Genomic DNA, 20,177 nt, shown 5'->3' on the forward strand with positions numbered 1-20,177 from the left:
CCTCCTTCTAACCCAGTGGTTCTCCAACCTGCATGTGCATACTACAATCACATGGGAAGCCTCTCAACAGAACCAATTCATAGGCCTAGGCCAACCACAGCCTCTGGCCCTAAGTATTGTCTTAAAGTTCTTCAGTGATGCTTACGTGCACCTGGGGATGAGAACCATTGCTCCAGACCAGTGCTGTCCAACAGGAGTTTCTGGGATGATGGCAATGTTCTACATCTACGCTGTCCAATAAAGTAATCACGTGTGGCTCTGAGCATCTGAAATGCAGCTAGGACAACTGAGGAAGTGAGCTGCTATTTTAATTTCAAACACCCAGATGTGGTCTATAGCTACCATACTGGACAACACGGCTCTACACTGACAAAATGCTGACGGGTAGTTACGTGCACGAACCCTTTACACATGGTCACACAGCCAGTTTTCAGCTCACATTTCTCCACCTTGTCCACAAGAAATCACAGTTGTCAAATACTTTGAAGAAATCCAGCTATACTAAGTGTAGCAGCACAAAGCAAGTCAATGTGACATGACCTATCCTTAAGGTCTCCATGTTGGGTCCAACAATCACTGTTTCCTGTCCCTGCAGTGCTTTTTCCAAAGTCTATCCTTCCAGGATCAGTGCTAAGCAAGACAGCCTGGGTTACAGGCTTCCTTCCCACTTGGCAAGAGGAGAAACAGCAGGAGCCCTGCGGTCTTCTGGCACCTCTCCTTTTCATAGGGCTCCTCAAAGACACCGACAGCAGCCTGTGATTTCTCTTCCAAGGCCTTGTATCATCTCAGAAAGAGAGCTTCAAGTCCCTGAGGATGACAAGTGGCCTTTCATCCCTTCATGTATCTTAGGCTGCCGCTCCTCACTGTACCTTTCCTAGACAAGGCCACACTTTACCTTCCCTAGACAAGAGATGACAACCACTAAAAGCAAAGGAGCTCAACTGCCTTACTAAACGTTCAAGAATGCTCTCCCTGCCAACCATGAGCGGCAGCCTCACCCCTCCTAGTTTGGTTCAGAGCAAACACACACACACACGTGCGTGTGCACAAACAGCACTAAAACTTTTCATGGTATAATAATACCTCTAATATGCCTCCCTGGATATTTGTCCCTTCTTTCTTCTCTTGTACACATCCTTTCATTTTGGGACATTATAAATATTCCCCAATATAAAGAAAGCAGCATAATCAACTCCTCTGTACCCAATACTCCGCTTCAATAACTATCCACATTATGCCAAATCCATTTCATCTATACTCCAACTCACTCTTCTTTTTTTCCTGGAGTATTACAAAAGTGAATAGCAGACATAATCACACCCTATGAAAGTCGGGATAAAGATTATTTTAATGGATCACTCAGAAGCACATTCCTGAGAGCTTTCAACCCTTTCGAGCTACCTCCTTTTCCAAAGTTTCGGTGATGCAACTGTACCTTTACTTCTCTGGCCTTTTCGCACGCTACCTTCTAGAAATCTGATGCACACATCTGAGATGCCCAACTCCCTGCCCTCCTTAAGTAAACTGTGCGGGGCCTCCAATGGTCACGTGAGGTTTTCTGTGACAGTGAGGAGACAGAGAACACTAGATGGCTGCAGGCACCATCCATCGCCGCACTACTGATTTTACTCCCTGGGGTCCAATTTTCCTTCTTTTCTTTTGTGGAGGAGACAGGAGAAGAAAGAATATGGGAAAAACACAGAGAAATATGTTAAAAGGATTAGTAGCACCTAAAGTACCCCTGTCTGGAACGTTTCCGGTTTTAAGTCAATCACTGGAATAGGAGTTTTCTTCTCCCCAGGAGGAAAGTGAAGGAAAGCAGGGGAACAGGAAACGAGGACAGCTCATCCGCTAGCCTAGATCAGAGCCCCACTCCGACATTCCCTTCGTGGCTCTCGTCCTCTTCATCTCTAATGCAACTGTTTCCAAACCACTGGACGAAGGAGGCCTCCCACAGTTCTGCTCACAAATGCGAGGGGTTTCCTGGATCGTACTGCATTTACAAAGAGAGTCACAGCTTACTTGATAGCCCAGTGCTGCTGATGTTTTGATATTCAGAATAAAAAACTGCTTTTTCAAGCATTCCCAGGAAAATAACAGCTGCGATCCAGAACTGAATTCTTAATATATCTTTCCAATAACAGGCAGACCACATCAGCCAGAGTACGCCATATAAAATATAAACGATACACATCACCATGTAAAACTGTAGGAAGAAAAGCAATTTAGTCAATTAAAGCTTGTGATCATTTGAAAACGGACACTTCTGCATTCAAGTTATGTAATCTTTTATTTTCCTGTCACTCTGGAATCAGAAATAGAGTGTATGCCAAAGCATTAGCTACTAAAGGATACCATCACGAGCTCTTTAAATTGTCAACATTACCAATTAGGATTAAAAAAATCATTTTTAAAAAAGGAAAAAATGATAAGAAATACTCACAATCATCAGAGGCCAATCTGATGCAGAAATATATCCATGAGGCCCAATCATAGAAAGAGAAACTGGGGAAGATGGGGATAAAGAAAATAAAGAATTAAATGGCGCACACATCTTAACATTTTAAATGTAAGCTCATTTCCCAGAAGGCTCTAGGAGCACAAACTGAGCTAACAAATGCTGAATTTTTACTTAGCACACACAAAATACCAGCATGTCAGCTCATCAAGATACCTTTACTTGTATACATGCTGGTATCAAACTGGGCCAAGTCTGATCTTAGGCAGACAGCAGAGCAGTACTGGCCTTTGACCCGCCCCATGCTCAGTCACTGACCTCACTGAGGACTTCATCTTCCTTAATGTAACTTGGGATAAAGTACCAGACTCAAGCATCTGATTGGGGTTGTTGTACAAGACAACAATAATAAGCGGGGTGCCAAACACAGAACCAAACTGTCTCAGTAACTGCTCCAGTTACTAACTGCTGGGGTCTTCAAACTGCCTGCTGGTATCAGGGGAAGAGACACAATACCTAGGGAAGTGAGAGAACACACAGTCTAGGTGCAGAGTGGCCCCAATGTCCCTGGCTCTCTTCTCTGGCCCCTTATGTCATCTCTAGGAAAGGCCCAACTTCCCATTCTTCCAGAGCAGCCACCTCCACCGGCTTCCCCTGTCGTACACCAGTTCTCTGCCTCCTCTGAAGCAATGCCTGTGTCCGCTCAGTACTTTCTGCCTCCCCACAGAACTGTGCAACTTTTAAAGACAAAGACTATCTTCACCTCTGTGCTCCTAGTGGATGAACTTGAGCAGTTTGCAAATGCCCAGGACCTTCGCATGCTGTGGACTACTACTGGTCCAGCAGACACTCACTCTAGAAAATGACAGCCAAGGGATGCCTGAGTGGTTCAGTTGGTTAAGCATCTGCCTTCAGCTCAGGTCATGATCCCAGGGTCCTAGGATAAGTCTCACATAGGGCTCCCTGCTCAGCAGAGAGCCTGCTTCTTCCTCTACCTGCCTCTCCTCTTGCTTGTGCTTGCGCACTCTCTCTCTCTCTCTCTCTGACAAATAAATAAATAAATAAATAAATAAATAAATAAAATCTTAAAAATAATTTCATAGAAAATGACAGCCGAAGCAATTCTAAGATCTCTGAAAGCATTCATTCTCTTAAAAATTGCCTTTTGTGGGGCGCCTGGGTGGCTCAGTAGGTTAAGCCTCTGCCTTTGGCTCAGGTCATGATCTCAGGGTCCTGGGATCGCGCCCTGCATTGGGCTCTGCTCAGCAGGGAGCCTGCTTCCCCCTCTCTGCCTACTTGTGATCTCTTTCTGCCAAATGGATTAATAAAATCTTCTAAGAAAAAATTTGCCTTTTGTAAGCCCACTCTTGCATTGGGTACTAAGAGAGGAACCATACAGCTTAATGAGACACAGAGGGCCTACCATGGGGGACAGGGGTGGGCAGGGACCTCACAGACCCACGGAAGCCACAATTGCCAGATAAGCTCCTTCTACTCCTAAGCTATGGAAAGATGCTTTAAAATAAAAATTTTAAACCTCCGATGATAGCCATTTTCATGAGACAGTATAATCTACCTTAAATACAACTAAAATGTTGCCTACCCATTTCTATATTAGAAAATTCTTTTTTAAATCTATAAGGATTAACAATTTTATATCCCACTATGGTTTGAAATTTTAAAAGTTTACCCTAATTTAAAATTTCCAATTCATTAAAAAATACTACAGTTAAGATAAGCATAAAGTTTTAAAGTTTTAAAATAAACAGATTATTTGTTATTAACAGAAATAATTTTTTTAAAAATTTTATTTATTCATTTGAGAGAGAGACAGAGACAAAGACAGAAAAAGCACAAGCTGAGGGGACAGGCAGCGGGAGAAGCAGGCTCCCTGCTGAGCAGAGAGCCCAATGCAGGGCTTGATCCCAGGACCCTGAGACCATGACCTGAGCTGAAAGAAGAGGCTTAACCCACTGAGACACCCACGCATCCCTTGAGCGACATTTTTAACAAAAAAATGTAGATTTGGGCCAACGACAAAAATATAGAATACAGTAAAAGCAGACAGCAAAAATGCATGCAGTTTAACTATACCATTCAAATTCCATCTTGCATCTGTTTTTTCCGTTTTGATAGAAACAATAAAGATATGAAACCCATCTCTCTGTGTTCTCGCTACAACATCCTGAAACAGGGGGAAAAAAATCCTTTATGTTATTTTTTAAAAATTGCTATATAAGCTACAGTTAAGCAACTGTCCACCACATTTTAAAACAACTTTTAGTAATTCAGTTGGGTTTTTACTGTTTTAAAACAACAGAAAGAAATGGTAGACAGTGGAAGGATAGCAGACTGTGGAAGGGTTGCCCCTATACCTGCCCCTCTCAGACCCAAAGCAATAGAGGAAGAAAAAATCTTTTCCTACTGTTCAGGTTTTCCCCTATTAATATTTTTAAAGGATCTCCTCCGAAAGCTATCATTCTAGGTTTTACTTATTAATACCATTCAAATATTTTTTCTAATATTACACTTCCCATATTTCATTCTAATATCAAGCATTCAGTTGTTAAATGTGGCTGTTTTAAAACTGAACAGGGGGAGTAAGAAGTCAGGTAACATTGTTAGAAAGGCTGTACAGATTCAGTACATAGGTTCAATTACTTAAATTCCCTAACATCTACGTTACTAGCCGTCCTGCCAGGAAATGAAATTGCCCCCCGTAATGCCTAGGAATGCTGCAATGTCCCACATAACTGGATCAAACTTCACATTTATCCTTCCAGAATATTCCCTATCCTTCCCTTTCACTTCCTACTCCTCTACCTGCAACAGAGTCTGTGCAGAGCAGAGTTCTGTCCCAGTCACTGCAGAGTGGAACATATTTCCACTCTGAAACCACTCTTTAAGATCACTGAGAAACTTAGAGGCACGGCATCAAAGCAAATGTTTAGCCCTCCCAAAGCCACCTTCAGTCCCTACACTCAACTGCTTCCAAGCCTCTTCACCTCTTGGTCTTTTGACTTTTAGGAATTTCTCCAAATACCAAATTCTCTTTCCTCTGGAGCAACATTCATGGTTTCTATTTCTTTACATCCTTAATGGTGATCAGAACCAGCCCACTGTTATGTTAGGCATTTGAAAGAAAGGTAGCAAAGAAGTTAACCTTAAATTACAACTTCAAAGGAATTTTTAAACAAAGTCAGAAATAAGTAAATACAAATTTCATACAGATACACATAAAAAAATACACTATTTGAAATAATGCTTCTTTTTCTCCCCCTACTTCTAATCACCCTACTGTATATTGCTCTCCAAGTATCTATCCATCACAGATTCTTTTCAGGCTTACCAGAACTTGTAAACATTTGATTTAAAGACAAATAAAATGACTCACTGTTGATCTTTCCTGGTTTGAAACATTTCTGGTATTTGTAATTAGTTCCTTATTCTGGAAAAAAAGAATAAAACAATTCCATTTTATATTGCTGCATTTCTATAGGGAAAACTGCTTTAACAATTAAGAAAAATTGCTTTGAAAAAAGTAAAGAACCAGAAAAAATTAAAAGTAAAAAAGTTTATAGCCCAAACATGAGTAAAAAAAAATCCTGCTTTTGAAAAATTACTGTTTAAATCAGGGTAGTGGTTACCTTTGGTGGAGAAGATATTGCGGGGGAGGTTTAGGGGCTAAAATATTCTATACTTGATCTGGGTCTATACTGATGTGCTCAGGTTCTGAAAATTCATCAAGCCATACACCTCTGCTATGCACACTTTATGTTTTTATTTGTAATAAAATAAATTTAATTAAGTTATTTTATAAAATAAAATAATAAATTTATTTTAAATAAAATAAATTTAATTAAATAAATTTATTTAATAAAATAAAAACTTTATGTTTTTATTATCACAAATCTTAAAAACACCTTTATTATTTTCACTGAAGACTTGCTTTCAATTTTTCATTTCAGAATTTACAGAGTAAAAATATAAGTTACAATGACCCATAGCCTCACAACCCATGGATGACTGCTGTTAACATTTCAGAATCAAATCTTCCAGGCTGTGAGGAAGTAAGGGAGGAGAGAGTGTTCAAGTAGGTTGGTTGCTGATAAGCCAAGGAAGCTGACAGAGCTTTAGCACTGGAAAGCGTGACTAGGTGTTGTGATGGAATGATGGGGAAAAGGTCTCACTGGAGTAGATAGAGAGAGAGAATGATGGAGGAAGTGACAGCAGACCACGAAAAAATGACGAAAGGGTTCTTTTTCAAGGGTGTTTCTGTAAAGGGTACAATGAAATGGAATAATGGTGCCAGGATCTTACTTGTTAACACCTAAAGTTAACAAAAGAAGCACCTTTGTTTATCAAAATATTGATAAAATAGAATTTAAGTTAATACTTATAAAGTACATTTGGCAAGACAGATACTCACAGTCAGTGAGGGAAACACCTGCAAGTCACTGTTGCAGTCTAAGTTTTCATATTTTGTTGTCCAACATTCAATGTTCTTGAAATAATGGCCACAAAAGTCTTCATCAACACTAGGATCCTGTTTTTGTGATAGCTCCTCCTACCCAAGGTAAAATTCTATGTTATAATTTATTTCTACACTTCTTATCTAAATGATAGCAAAGATTTATTCAGTTTGGAGCACTTGAAAACATACAGAATACTAAAAAGAAAAATGTTTTGGATATAATTTTAAGTATGACAAGGTAATCATAACATGTTAGCCATTCCAAGGCACTCAGATCCAGTAACACATAATATAAGCATAATCTTAGAGGAAGAAAAGTGACTAAGGTATTACCACAGGAAATGGTATATGAAGAAGTAAAAAATACTTTGACCTGAGGCTACTTTCATTTGATCCCATGTATAAAAGATTTTAGAGAGAAGGAAAACCAGCATTTAACTACTACAAGGAAGGTTAAATCAAAGACAGATGAATAAAACCAGGCTCCTAATGGCAGCTTCCAGTCATCAAGAAAAGGTTAAGTTGGCTTCTACTGGCCAAATAGACAATTTGAGCAAAATAAATTTAAAATCATAATATATTATAACCCATGTAACAAAGCAAAAATCAATGAGTCCATGCTGATGATTGCTCAGTTAAATGACAGGTAAAATAAAAGGAAAAGAGAGAGCTCATCCTGATGGCAGAATATTAACAAAACAAAAGAAAATATGGAATTAGAAAAAATCACCATTCAGCAATCATCAGAGCAATAACTGATTGATCAGGCCAGAATCAAAGGATATTAAAACAAGGATTGATGAAAAATCAGGATATTCGGGATGCCTGGGTGGTTAAATAGCTGCCCTCGGCTCAGGTCATGATCCCAGCATCCTGGGATCGAGTCCCACATTGGGCTCCTTGCTCTGCAGAGAGCCTGCTTCTCCCTTTGCCTCTGCCTGCCTCTCTGCCTGCCTGTACTCTCTCTCTGACAAATAAATAAATAAAATCTTTAAAAAAAAAAAAAAACCCAGGATATTCACATACAAATACAAAAGTATTTCTTCACAAATTATTGTTAACAACAAAGAGAAAAGTAGTAACTTTATAGTGGAGAAACCTGGTAGAAACTTCCTTAACCAACTGATCAAAGTTAGCATTACCAAAAATGGGACAAGCCAGTACTAATCTAACCTAAACTAATCATGAGAAAATATCAGAAATATTGGAACCAAAGGATATTTTATAAAAATAAATGGTTGTATACCCCAAATATATCAATGTCAGGAAAAATGAAAACAAAAACAACAACAACAACAACAACAACAAAAAAGCTGCAGCAATGGCAGTGTGATCTTGGACTGGAACTTATATGAGGAAAACAACAAAAAACTGCTAAAAGGGATGTTCAGGGGACACTGCCAAAACTGTAATAAGATCTGTTTATTAGGGAATTCTGAGTGGCTCAGTCGGTTAAGTGTCTACCTTCAGCTTAGGTCATGATCCCAGAGTCCTGGGATCAAGTTCTGTATTTGGCTTCACGCTCGGCAAGGAGACTGCTCCTCCCTCTGCCTGGCACTCCCCCTGCTTGTTCTCATGTTCTCTCTCTCTGACAAATAAATAAATAAAATCATTAAAAAAAAAAAATCTATTAGATAATAGTTTTGAATCAATGTTAAATTTCCTTTATTTTTATCACTGTATTCTGTAATCTAAGTGAATATCTTTGTTCTTAGGAAACACATACTGAAGTATTTAGTATGAAGGGGTAAAATATTTGGGGATAAAGTCACAAAGGCACTATTTGAGGAAAATGGTAGCTTTCATCCCAAATGAAAAGATAACATAGATAAAAGTATGGAAACCTATGCATCATTTAAGGAAGGAGCTCACAAGGAAGTAGCGGTAAGCGACCATCAGCACTGTCAAAAGAAACACCTTGCTGAAGGACACAGGAGCCCAGTGGACATCCTCCTCTCATATGCTCCCCCTCCCTTCCCTGGGGGTCTCCTTTTCTCTTCTCACCTCCCTGCGATCTGCTGCTACTCACTCAAGTTACTCAGCCCCCCTAAAGTTCTAGGTGCCCTATAACTAATTTTTTGGATGAAGTAAAAATTTTACATTACTTTCTTAAACTACATTGATTTTTATTTGTAGGGGACCCACAACCCCTTTATTAATGGTTCTTACATGTCTGGTTAAATATTTATTAACATTTCTCATAAGACAAAAGGCAACGAAAAGATGTTTCTTTCCTCAGAAAGCATATACTGTGATACAATTAGAGCATTTCTTGCCCAAGTCCAAAAATAAATCTGTGGCACTTTCAAAACTACAATCTGTATTTCTGGCCTCCTCACCTGATGAGCTAATAAATCTTTATACTCATTTTTCCTTCATAGCTTTTTTTTTTTTAAGAAGATTTTATTTATTTGACAGAAAGAGACACAGCACGATAGGGAACACAAGCAGGGGGAGGAAGAGAGGGAGAAGCAGGTTTCCTGCTGAGCAGGGAGCCCAATGCAGGAGCTCCCCTTCATAGTTTTATATACACAAAAATTTGCACTCTACTTACCTCCAGCTTAGAATATTCATTTTGGCAGGTATAATGCTTCAAATGCCACTCTATGGCAAATTTCACAGGCCCAGAACAACTGAATGACTTAACTGTTTAGAAAAAGAAAGTTTCGTTTTACAGTAATCATATATATGCTCCAATATAAGTTTAAGGTTTCGAGAATGCAATTTAAAATAGGCTACTTTAATGAAATAGTAAAATATTACCTAATTTCTCCCAAAGTCACTGCAAAGTGAGATAAATTCATTAAATTAAATTATTTTAGTTAACCAAAAGTTGCTATAATATTATTCATTTAATCGCTATATTAAATCTATAGAGTTAAAAATCAACTGAGTAACAGAATATGCGGTCACTGCTTACTCTAAACTATTCTTGTCACTGACTTACTCAAAAAATACTGAGTGAGCATCCCTTGTGCGTCAGAAAGAGACATAACGGTAAACTAGAACAACTCTAGTCCTTGATGTTAGAGGTACTGGGGAGAGAAGGGTTAACAATTAAATAGGCACCTTTGATAGAATAAGGGTCTGAGAACAGGGGGTCAAGGGAGTCCTGGGCAGGGCACCTAACATAGTCTAGAAGAGCATGAAGAAGGGGTACCAACAGGCTTCCTGGAGGAGGAGGCCTTTAAAGTGAAGAGCAGGAATTAGCTAGGTGATGAGAAGAGGGGAACAGTATGCAAATGTCCATGAACACCACAAAATAGTTGGCTATGGTCAGAACATAGACTGGGGAAAGGGGGAAGAGCTGAAGCCGGGTAAGAGTGCTGGAGAAGGGGCGCATGGGCGACTCAGTCGTGAAGCATTTGCTTTGGCTCAGGTCATGATCTCAGGGTCCTGGGATCAAGCCCCACGTTGGGCTCCATGCTCAGTGGGAGGCCTGCTTCTCTCTCTTCCACTCCCCTTGCTTGTGTTCCCTCTCTGTCAAATAAATAAAATCTTTAAAAAAATTTTTAAAAAGAGTGCTGGAGGAAAATTGTAAGAGGTACTGTACTCTGCTAAGGAGTTTTCCTTTATTTTGAATATTACAAAGCACTACTGTATGTTTCAGGTAGAAGGGTAACATGATTAGAAAGACTGAAAAGGATTAAGTCTAGAATTAGAAAAAGCTCTTTTGGGAGTGTTATCACAACATGGAAGCTGCCTTTCCCTAGAATAGATAATCAGAGAAAGAGAGAGAGAAAAGAAGAAGCCACAGTATCTTTTATAGCCTAGTTTCAGAAGCAATATGCCATTACTTCTGCCATATTCTCTTGGTCAGACCAACCTTAATATAATATGGTAGAGAACTATATAAAGTCATAAAAACCAGGAGGCAGGGATCACTGTGAGCCATCTTGAAGACTGGTAACCAGAGGGAATCCAACCTGAGACTGAGACTGGTAAAACTACTGAGGCAGAACACCTAAGAGTTGGGAGCTGCCTAGAGAAAAAGTAAATGAAATCTGGACAAGGATACCATTGAGCCTGTCTGGTATAGTAGTCAGCCCCTGCATAGGAAGAAGTCCAGTGATTCTCAGAGGTCACTCAGGGCTGGGAACTAGTTGATCTTCCACTAACCAGAGTGGAAATTAATATATATTAAATATACCAAGCATTTGGAGAAATGTAGCAGGGTCATACCTTAGAAGTGGTGCTAAGTTAGCCCTACAGTAAAGCTACTCCAGGTCCACCCTAAAAGAAATTAAACATAAAATTGGAAAGGATCAAACTGACCCAAAAGAAACTTAGTTGTCTGCCAGAAAAAAGTTGTTAAAGGAGTACAACACCTCAGCACTTAAGAATGTAACATTCAGGGGCGCCTGGGTGGCTCAGTGGGTTAAGCCTCTGCCTTTGGCTAGAGTCATAATCCCAGGGTCCTGGGATCGAGCCCCACATCGGGTTCTCTGCTCAGCAGGGAGCCTGCTTCCCTTCCTCTATCTTTGCCTGCCTCTCTGCCTACTTGTGATCTCTATCAAATAAATAAATAAAATCTTAAAAAAAAAAAAAAAGAATGTAACATTCATGGGTCACCTGAATGGCTCAGACAGTTAAGCACCTGTCTTGGTCACAATCCAGATTCCTGGGATCAAGCCCCTCCTCAGGCTCCCTGCTCAGTGGGGTGTCTGCTTCTCTCTCTCTCGCTGCCCCTCCCCCGATTGTACTCTCTCACTCTCTCAAAAAAAATCTAAAAAAAAAAGAAAAAAAGAATGTAACATTCATGACATCCACCATCCAAATAAAAATCAGATATAAAAAGCAGAAAAATCTGATTCATAATCATGATAGATTAGTCATTATGATAAAGATGGAAATGACAAAGATGGTTAGCAGAGAAGAATATTAAAACAGCTGTTACAAATATTTTCCATATGCTCAACAACATAAAGGAAAATATGAAAAATACTGAGGAGGGAAAGAAGATATTTGAAAAAAAGGAACGAAACTTCTAGAAATTAAAAAAAATACAGTATTCAAGTAAAAAATTCACTGTATAAGATTAATAGAGATTAAATGAGATTAAATACTAGACAAGAAAGATCACTGAACTTGAAGACAAAGCAATAGAAAAATCCAAAATGAAGCACAGAAAGAGACTAAAAAAAATTAACAAAGCCTCAGTGACCTATAAAACAATATCAAGCAGCCTAACATAAGGGTAAATGGAGTCCCAGAAGGGAAGGACAGAGAGGTGGAGACAGTGTCTAAATTCATGAAAGAGAAGAGATTTTTTTTCAGTGCAGACACACTGTTGTTCCAGCATCATTTACTGAAAAGACTAACTTCTTTCTAAAGAATTAACCTTGGCACCTTTACTGAAAGTCAATTGAGTTTACATATGTGGGTGTATTTCTGGGCTCTCTGATCTGTTTCACTGTTCTATATGTTCTACCTTTATACTAATACCACACTGTTAGGATTACAGGATTATATACATTCTGCAATCAAATAGAAGTCTTTAAACTTTGTTCTTTTTTTTTTAATTTTTTATTTTTTATAAACATATATTTTTATCCCCAGGGGTACAGGTTTGTGAATCGCCAGGTTTACACACTTCACAGCACTCACCAAAATACATACCCTCCCCAATGTCCATAATCCCACCCCCCTTCTCCCAAGCCCCCTCTCCCCAGCAACCCTCAGTTTGTTTTGTGAGATTAAGAGTCACTTATGGTTTGTCTCCCTCCCAATCCCATCTTGTTTCATTTATTCTTCTTTTTTAAAATTGCCTTGACTATTCTAGTTTTTTTTGTATTTGCATATAAATTTTAGAAACCACTAGTTAATTTCTACATTAAAGTCAGATTAGATTCTGATTGAGATTTATTGAATTTATAGAAAATCTGGGGAAAACTGACATTATGTTAGTTATAGATTTTTCATAGATGCCTTTACCAGCTTGAGGAAGTCTTTTATTTCTAGTTTTAGAATTCTAAGAGTTTTTTTTTGTTTGTTTGTTTTTTGTTTTTGTTTTTGTAGAATTCTAAGAGTTTTTATCATGAATGGGTGTTACCTTTTTTCAAATACTTTTCTGTACATATTGAGATGATTATATAGCGTATTTCTTTTATTCTGTTTATATGGTGAATTACACTGAGAAATTTTCGGCAGTGACTCCACAAGACTGCATCCTGAATGGGGTAGCAAAAGAGGGGTCACCTAAGAGAAAGCCAGATACATATACAAGGGACTAATTCTTAGCTTTGCAAGCACTAAAATCTGGTTCTGTGAGAACACAGAGACTTGGCCTCACCCCTTCACCACACCATCAATGTAGATGTATAATCTAGAAAGCCCAAATACTCACTTAAAATGAATAGTAACTGTAAAGTGGTTGTATAATGATTGATTAACTCTCTCCCTTCAGCATACTTTCCTGCATATCGGAAGTTGCTGAAAGTTGATTGATGAGCAGAGCACCAGAACGAGATGGCTCAGGATGCTGCACCTACACCTGCCAGTGACCTCTCATACCTACAGTCACAGTTCAAGAAGACTTCTCTCCCGTTGGTGCTGCTAGACCTCTGTTTTAACCTGACTTAACACTTGTATTTTCTTATGCTTTTGCTTCTAACTCCCTTCTGCTGCCTCACTCTTTCTTTAGATATGTTAATACCACCAACTTGAGTGTGGTCTACTCTTAGCCGATCACAAACATTACCTATTGATTTTTTTTTGGGGGGGGGATTCCTTTTTTAAATTTAAATTCAATTAATTAACATATAGTGTAATATTAGTTTCAAAGGTAGAGTTCAGTGATTGATCAGTTGCATAGAACACCCAGTTCTCATTACATTACATGTCCTCTTTAATGCCTATCAGTAGCTACCCCATCCTCCCACCCACACCCCTTCAGCAATTCTCACTTTGTTTCCTATGCTTATGCGGGGTGCCTGGGTGGCTCAGTTGGTTAAGCGTCTGCCTTCTGCTCAGGTCATGATCCCACGGTCCTAGGATCAAGCCCTGCATCAGCTCCCTGCTCAGCAGGTAGCATGCTTCGCCCTCTACCACTCCCCTGCTGTGTTCCCTCTTTTGCTGTCGGTCAAATAAATAAATACAAATCTTAAAAAAAAAGTCTCTTATGGTTTGTCTCCCTCTGATTTCATCTTGTTTTATTTTTTCCCAGGTTTCTTTCTTTTACTAACCAGAATCATGCTGTATGTATTGTTCTTTGATGTGCTTACTGCAGATGTTCTCAGCCTAGCACACTCCTTTTTTTAAAGATTTTATTTATTTATTTGAGAGAGAGAGCATGAGAGCGGAGAAGGTCAGAAGGAGAAGCAGACTCCCCATGGAGCTGGGAGACCGATGCAGGCCTTTATCCTGGGATTCCAGGAATATGACCTAAGCCAAAGGCGTTGCTTAACCAACTGAGCTACCCACCCAGGTGCATTAGCACACTCCTTTTATCCATTACATATTCCACATAAATAGTGTCAATGTTTGGGTTGCTTCCTTATGCTGTTATAATTATGCCCATTTTTGTGGAATTTGAGGGGAAATTTGAGGGGAAAAGTGCCAGTTTGAGCCCTTGGCAATCTGAGGTGAAGCCATATTGACTTGGCATTGAGTTAGTGGCAGGCCGTGCATACTCACTTGGGCAGGGGAATGGCTGGACTGTGAATTTGGGACCCACAAGCCGATGGGATGTGTGACAGGCGCATGGCTGGTTTCGCTTTTAACTTTTGTTTTTCCAGGAAACTCTATCTCTCCTTCTATCCTAAATGAATGTCTTGCTGGATAGAGTATTCTTGGCTTTAGATTTTTTTTCCTTTTAGCACTTGGAATTTATCAGGCCATTCCCTTCCGGCCTGCAAAGTTTCTGCTGAAAAACTCATTGATAGCTATATGAGGTTTCCCTTGCATGTCACCACTTTCCTTTCTCTTGCTGCTTTTAAAATTCTCTCTTTATCACTACTTTTGGCCATCTTATTTACTTTGTATCTTGGTGGAGACCTCTTCAGGCTGGTTTTGTTGGGGGCTCTCTGTACCTCCTGGATCTGGATTTCTCTTTCCTTCCCCAGATTCTATAAGTTTTCAGCTATTATTTCTTCAGACAAATCTTTTGCCCCCTTTCCTCACTCTTCTCCTTCTGGAATCCCAATCATATGACTGTTATGCTTCACAGTGTCGCTGAGTTCCCTGGGTCTATTCTCATTTTTCATATGTTTCTCCCCTCTCATCGGCTCAGCCTGATTACTTTCCATTACTCTGACCTCCAGGTGGCTGATCCATTCTTCTAATTCCTCTTGTTTGCTATTTATTCCACATGGTCTATTTTTTATTTCCATTTAGTGAATCCAATAACTCTAATTAGTTCTTTTTATATCTCCTATCTCTTTGTAGAGGGTTTCATGGAGGTTCTGAACTTCTTTCTCAATTCTAGCAAGTATCTTTATGACCATTACTTTAAATTCACTGTCAGACATATTACTTATCTCCATTTTGTTCAGGTCTCTTGCTCTGATTTTGTTCTGCTCTTTCATTTGGGACACAGTCCTCTGTCTCATTTTGCCTACTGTTTCCCTGTGTTGGAAAGTCATCTACAATCTCCCACATTTGAAATTAGTGGCTTTATGAAAAAATGTCCTGCAGTGCAATGTCTCCTTTTTACCAGAAAACGGTGCTTCAGGGGTGGTGTCTCCTATGTGTGTTGCTACAGGGGTGTCCTACTGTTGTGGTGGAGCTGTTTTTGCCTTCAGTCCAGCCTGCAAAGGCTCTCTGCCTGTTGTGGGCAGAGTCTGGTGCCTATGTTGTTAGTTGGCTGCCTTGGGCTTGAGTTGAGTCAGATTAGATGTTTATAGGAGATGAAGTAGGACTAACTTCGGGCACTTTCCCTGTGTTTCCCTGTATACCTGAGAAGCTTTTGTTGGTGGGTGGGGCCTGCAGTCAGACCGGCTTGCCTGCCCCCGGCCCACTGCTGGGGTTACAGTCAGACTGGTGTGTGGTTATCTATCTCTCCCTGGAACAGAACTCACTTTGGAGTGATGCTGGCCCTTGTCTGGGCTGTGCGCATACTGCCAGGCTTGTGGCACTGCTTTGATGGCATCTTGCCAAAGGCGATCAGAGTGGGTGGATTTGCTTCGCTGTGGCCTCTTATCTATGTTAGAGTCTGTTCTGCTAGTTTTCCAATTGCTTTCTGGATTATTTATGCCGATGTGGGGGTTTTCTAGGTGGCCATGCAATAAGAGGTGAACCCAGCATCCTCCTACTCTGCCATCTCCCCAGCAGCCTCTATGTACTGATTTTTTAAATCAAATTATGTTTCATTGGTACATATCCTTCCCCCCACCATTTAACTTTTTTGTCTGCACCTTCTAGCAATAATTGCGCCTCAGATAAACCTTATTGACTACGATACTGCCACTGCGCAAAGCTTGTCTGTATCTTCTAAACCTTACTTGTCTAGGCACTGAGATTTGAATTCATTAAAGCAAATGGATGCCCCATTTTTTTCATCACCTACCTCTGACTTCAGTTTCCTATTACTAAGTTAATATCACCACTGATGATCTATGATACCAATGAGCTGCTCTGAACTACTTCTGCTTTCTAGTTCATGGCTGGCCAACTTCCCTCAGCAAAGACCCACATATGACAGAATCACCCAACAAATGATCTGTGAATGCATGAATACGGTGTGACAGAAAAAAGGAGCATGGCTTTGGATTCCCAGGAAGCCAATTAACTCTACCCAACAAAAAACTGCTCCTTATCCAAAACTTTGACTCTAGCAACCGAATTACCTAGTCAAGTTACTGGAAACACTAAGAGAAGTTAGACTATAGTGAACAAGATTTGCTGTAAACCCCTTAAAAATATTAAAAACCTCAAAATCTATGACTTGATAGTTCTTTTTTTTTTTTAAGATTTTATTTATTTATTTGGCAGACAGAGATCACCAGCAGGCAGAGAGACAGGCAGAGAGAGAGGGGAAAGCAGGCTCCCCGCCGAGCAGAGAGCCCGATGCGGGGCTCGATCCCAGGACTCCGGGATCACGACCCGAGCCGAAAGCAGAGGTTTCAACCCACTGAGCCACCCAGGCGCCCCTATGACTTGATAGTTCTTACACATCAGTACTTAAAATCCTAATTAAAATGTTAGTGTCTAGTAATTTTTATTCTATTCTATGACCATGCATATATTTACAAAAGTTTCAGGGACAAAGGCTTTACCACAATCATAACATTTCATATATCCATAAAAGGAATTTATCTAGTTTTAAAAGTTGGGATTCACAGTAAAATCTCACAGAAGTGAAATACTTTTTTTTGCTGAAGCCTACCTTATTATACTTTAATTATAAATTTTAATTAATGATTCATATTACATTTTTTGAGACAGGGTCAGAAAAATCCATTCTTGAAAATAACCAAGACTTGATCGAAACAAAAGAAACCCTGAACATGTTAGAACCACCTAAAAACAAAACATCTGCATAGCTTAAAATATGTTATATTAGTTTTATTAATATATCAGCTTATATATTACATGATGTTATTCATTTATTTACTATTGTTAGTATTATATTAGCTTATGGTACTTACCAGAAAACCTGATTTCAGTAGAGTTAAACATAGTTTTTCTAAATATCAAAGGTCCTGATTTCTAAAATGAAACACAAGAAAATACAGAAAGATTTAGTTAAAAAATTTTTTTCTCTATTTAGTAGTACTGTTTTACCTTTGAAAATATACACTTCTGATTCTAGCACTCCCGTGACCAGAGTGATTATTTCTTAAAAATGTAAATCTGGTCCCATCATCCACTTGCTTAAAGTCTTGTCCCACGGGTCTACTCTCTAAGAGGCTCTGGAATGCCCTTGTTTCAAGTGCCTCAGCTGGAGAAAGCCAACACACAGGAGGTAAGGGCTGCTGCCCTGTACCATTACTGCTGCTCAGGAAGGAGACCTATCTGTGCATCTTCAGTTGCTTTCTCGGCATCTATTCAAATGTACTTTCAGTAAAACAACCATTCCTGTTCCTAAATTGTTATGGTTTCCCAATGTGTGCTTATAACAAACCAATTCTTACTGCTGCTCACAGATCCCTGCATGATCAAGGCCTGCCCACCTCTCAGCACCTTTCTCTCAGTGCTTTGAGAGCAGGAGTATCCTGCTCCTTCTGGCTCTCAGGACCTTAGTAGTCAAGCTGAAAACTTACTTAAGAGCCCTTCCCTGTCACTCTTTGTCCACCTTGTTAAAGACTTCTGAAGTTTCTCAGGCCAGTTCAAGACCCCCTTCCTAAGGAAGTCTTCCACCAGGCACCACATCAGGCCAGAACTCCCTTACACAGTCTCTAGGACCCATCCTTCAAGACCCTTGCCACAATTAAAATGAAATAATCCATAACTTAGTTATTTAATATCTACCCTAAGCAAGAATGAAAACACTGTGAGAAGGGATTGTGTTCAGTGAACAAGTAGTTAGGAATGAAAACCCCAGATGATAGACAGCTCTTTCTTTTTTTTTTTTTTAAAGATTTTATTTATTTATTTGACAGAGAGAGATCACAAGTAGGCAGAGAGGCAGGCAGAGAGAGAGGAGGAAGCAGGCTCCCTGCTGAGCAGAAAGCCCGATGCGGGACTCGATCCCAGGACCCTGAGATCATGACCTGAGCCGAAGGCAGCGGCTTAACCCACTGAGCCACCCAGGCGCCCCGTAGACAGCTCTTTCTTGATAAACTTCCACCCCAACATTTTCAACAATAACAATCCCCTAGCCCAGACCCCCTCCTCTGAGCCCCAGATCCACATACCCAACTGCCTCAAGGTCATGTCCACCCTAGTGGAGACATTCCACACTAACCTGTCCTAAAGCAGACACATTCCTCTCTGTTCCTCTCTAACTCTTTCTACACTACCCATGTTGGTTGCAGGTGATACCATCTTCAGTCACTCCAGCCTTGACTCATTCTAGCTGCTTAGCTCCATCACCCAATCCCCAAGGCATGTCTACTTTATCTTGCAAAAGTTCTTTTTCTCTATCCCTGCCACCACTGCACCAATTCAGGCTCTCACCATTGTCTGCCTCCTGCTCTGCAATAACCTAACTGGTAATTCTGCCACCAGATCTGAGTCTATAATTTATGCTTAGATAGCAGCCATAGTGATTGGTACTTATGCCTAAAATCCTCCAGTGGCTCTTCTTCGTTCACACCCAAAATCTGTTATTGGTGGCCTAAGGAAACCTATAAATGGGGTCTGTTTGGCCCACATTGGAACTTTTAAAAATGTTTTGGATTAGCTGACATGATAAAAATATGGATTCTGGTTTTCCCTTAAAAAAAAAAAAAAAGAAAAAAAAAAAAGAAAAGAAAAAGAGGAGCCTTGGCAATTCTGTGTCTACATTGCCATATAAGATCCACTAGCTGAATGGCAGCTGACCTCTTCAGAAGGAGCACATAATCGACAGGCCACAACTCTCCCAGCATCCCCTGACTCTAGTTCACTTTACTCAGTGACATCACTGGCCTCAGACCCTAGGAGTCCTGGAGTTTAGACCCGCGGCAATAGGTTTAGGGCTAAGCTGTGGGAGGCTTAGAGTAGCCTAAGTCCCCTTTAACACTCCAACCAGAACCTCATTCAGCAGAAACACTAGGAATTTCCTGCATTGCTACATTGCTACTTTTCTACTCCCTCCTTCTCCTTCATCCAGGTAACACCCACTCATCTTTAAAGACACAACCAGACATCAAGTCTAGGAAGTGGAGTTAGGCAACACTCCCCCCCATCCCGCCCCCAGTGCTCCACTAATATTCCAAGAATGCTGCCATGTATATAACTACTCGTGAATCTGTTGTCTCTACTACTATAGGAGCTTCTTGAGAGAAGAAACTGTTGTTTAAATTCATCTTTGCAACAGCAATGGCCAGTCTAGTACACTGTGCACAGCAGATGATCAAACTATTTGTTGGCTTTACAATAGAAAGAAGCACTTCTTAATACATTTGCAATACAAATAAATGAGAGCCTCCCTCTCCTTTCTTATTTTTTTTTTAAAGATTTTATTTATTTATTTGACAGACAGAGATCACAAGTAGGCAGAGAGGCAGGCAGAAGGAAAGGAATGGAAGCAGGCTCCCTGCTGGGCAGAGAGCCCCATGTGGGGCTCGATCCCAGGACCCTGGGATCATGACCTGAGCCAAAGGCAGAGGCTATAACCCACTGAGCCTTTCTTTTCTTAAGGACAAATTCTAACAGCTTGAA

At 40.0% G+C, this 20,177-nt stretch overlaps 1 protein-coding gene across 2 annotated transcripts in view; it reads right to left on the reverse strand.

Annotated features, from left to right (window-relative positions):
* TMEM87B (transmembrane protein 87B) overlaps positions 1-20,177 on the reverse strand; it is a 51,904-nt gene that overhangs the window by 29,968 nt on the left and 1,759 nt on the right. For both annotated transcript variants that reach the window (XM_059188379.1, XM_059188377.1), the window contains exons 2-8: positions 17,519-17,579; positions 9,487-9,578; positions 6,888-7,025; positions 5,853-5,906; positions 4,553-4,643; positions 2,444-2,505; positions 2,023-2,206 (exon numbers count right to left, since the gene is read on the reverse strand). In XM_059188379.1, the coding sequence (XP_059044362.1) occupies positions 2,023-2,206; positions 2,444-2,505; positions 4,553-4,643; positions 5,853-5,906; positions 6,888-7,025; positions 9,487-9,578; positions 17,519-17,579 (682 nt within the window). The remainder of the gene's footprint in view (positions 1-2,022; positions 2,207-2,443; positions 2,506-4,552; positions 4,644-5,852; positions 5,907-6,887; positions 7,026-9,486; positions 9,579-17,518; positions 17,580-20,177) is intronic.

Source organism: Mustela lutreola, chromosome 9 (assembly GCF_030435805.1).
Source record: "Mustela lutreola isolate mMusLut2 chromosome 9, mMusLut2.pri, whole genome shotgun sequence".
Lineage (NCBI taxonomy): Eukaryota > Metazoa > Chordata > Mammalia > Carnivora > Mustelidae > Mustela > Mustela lutreola.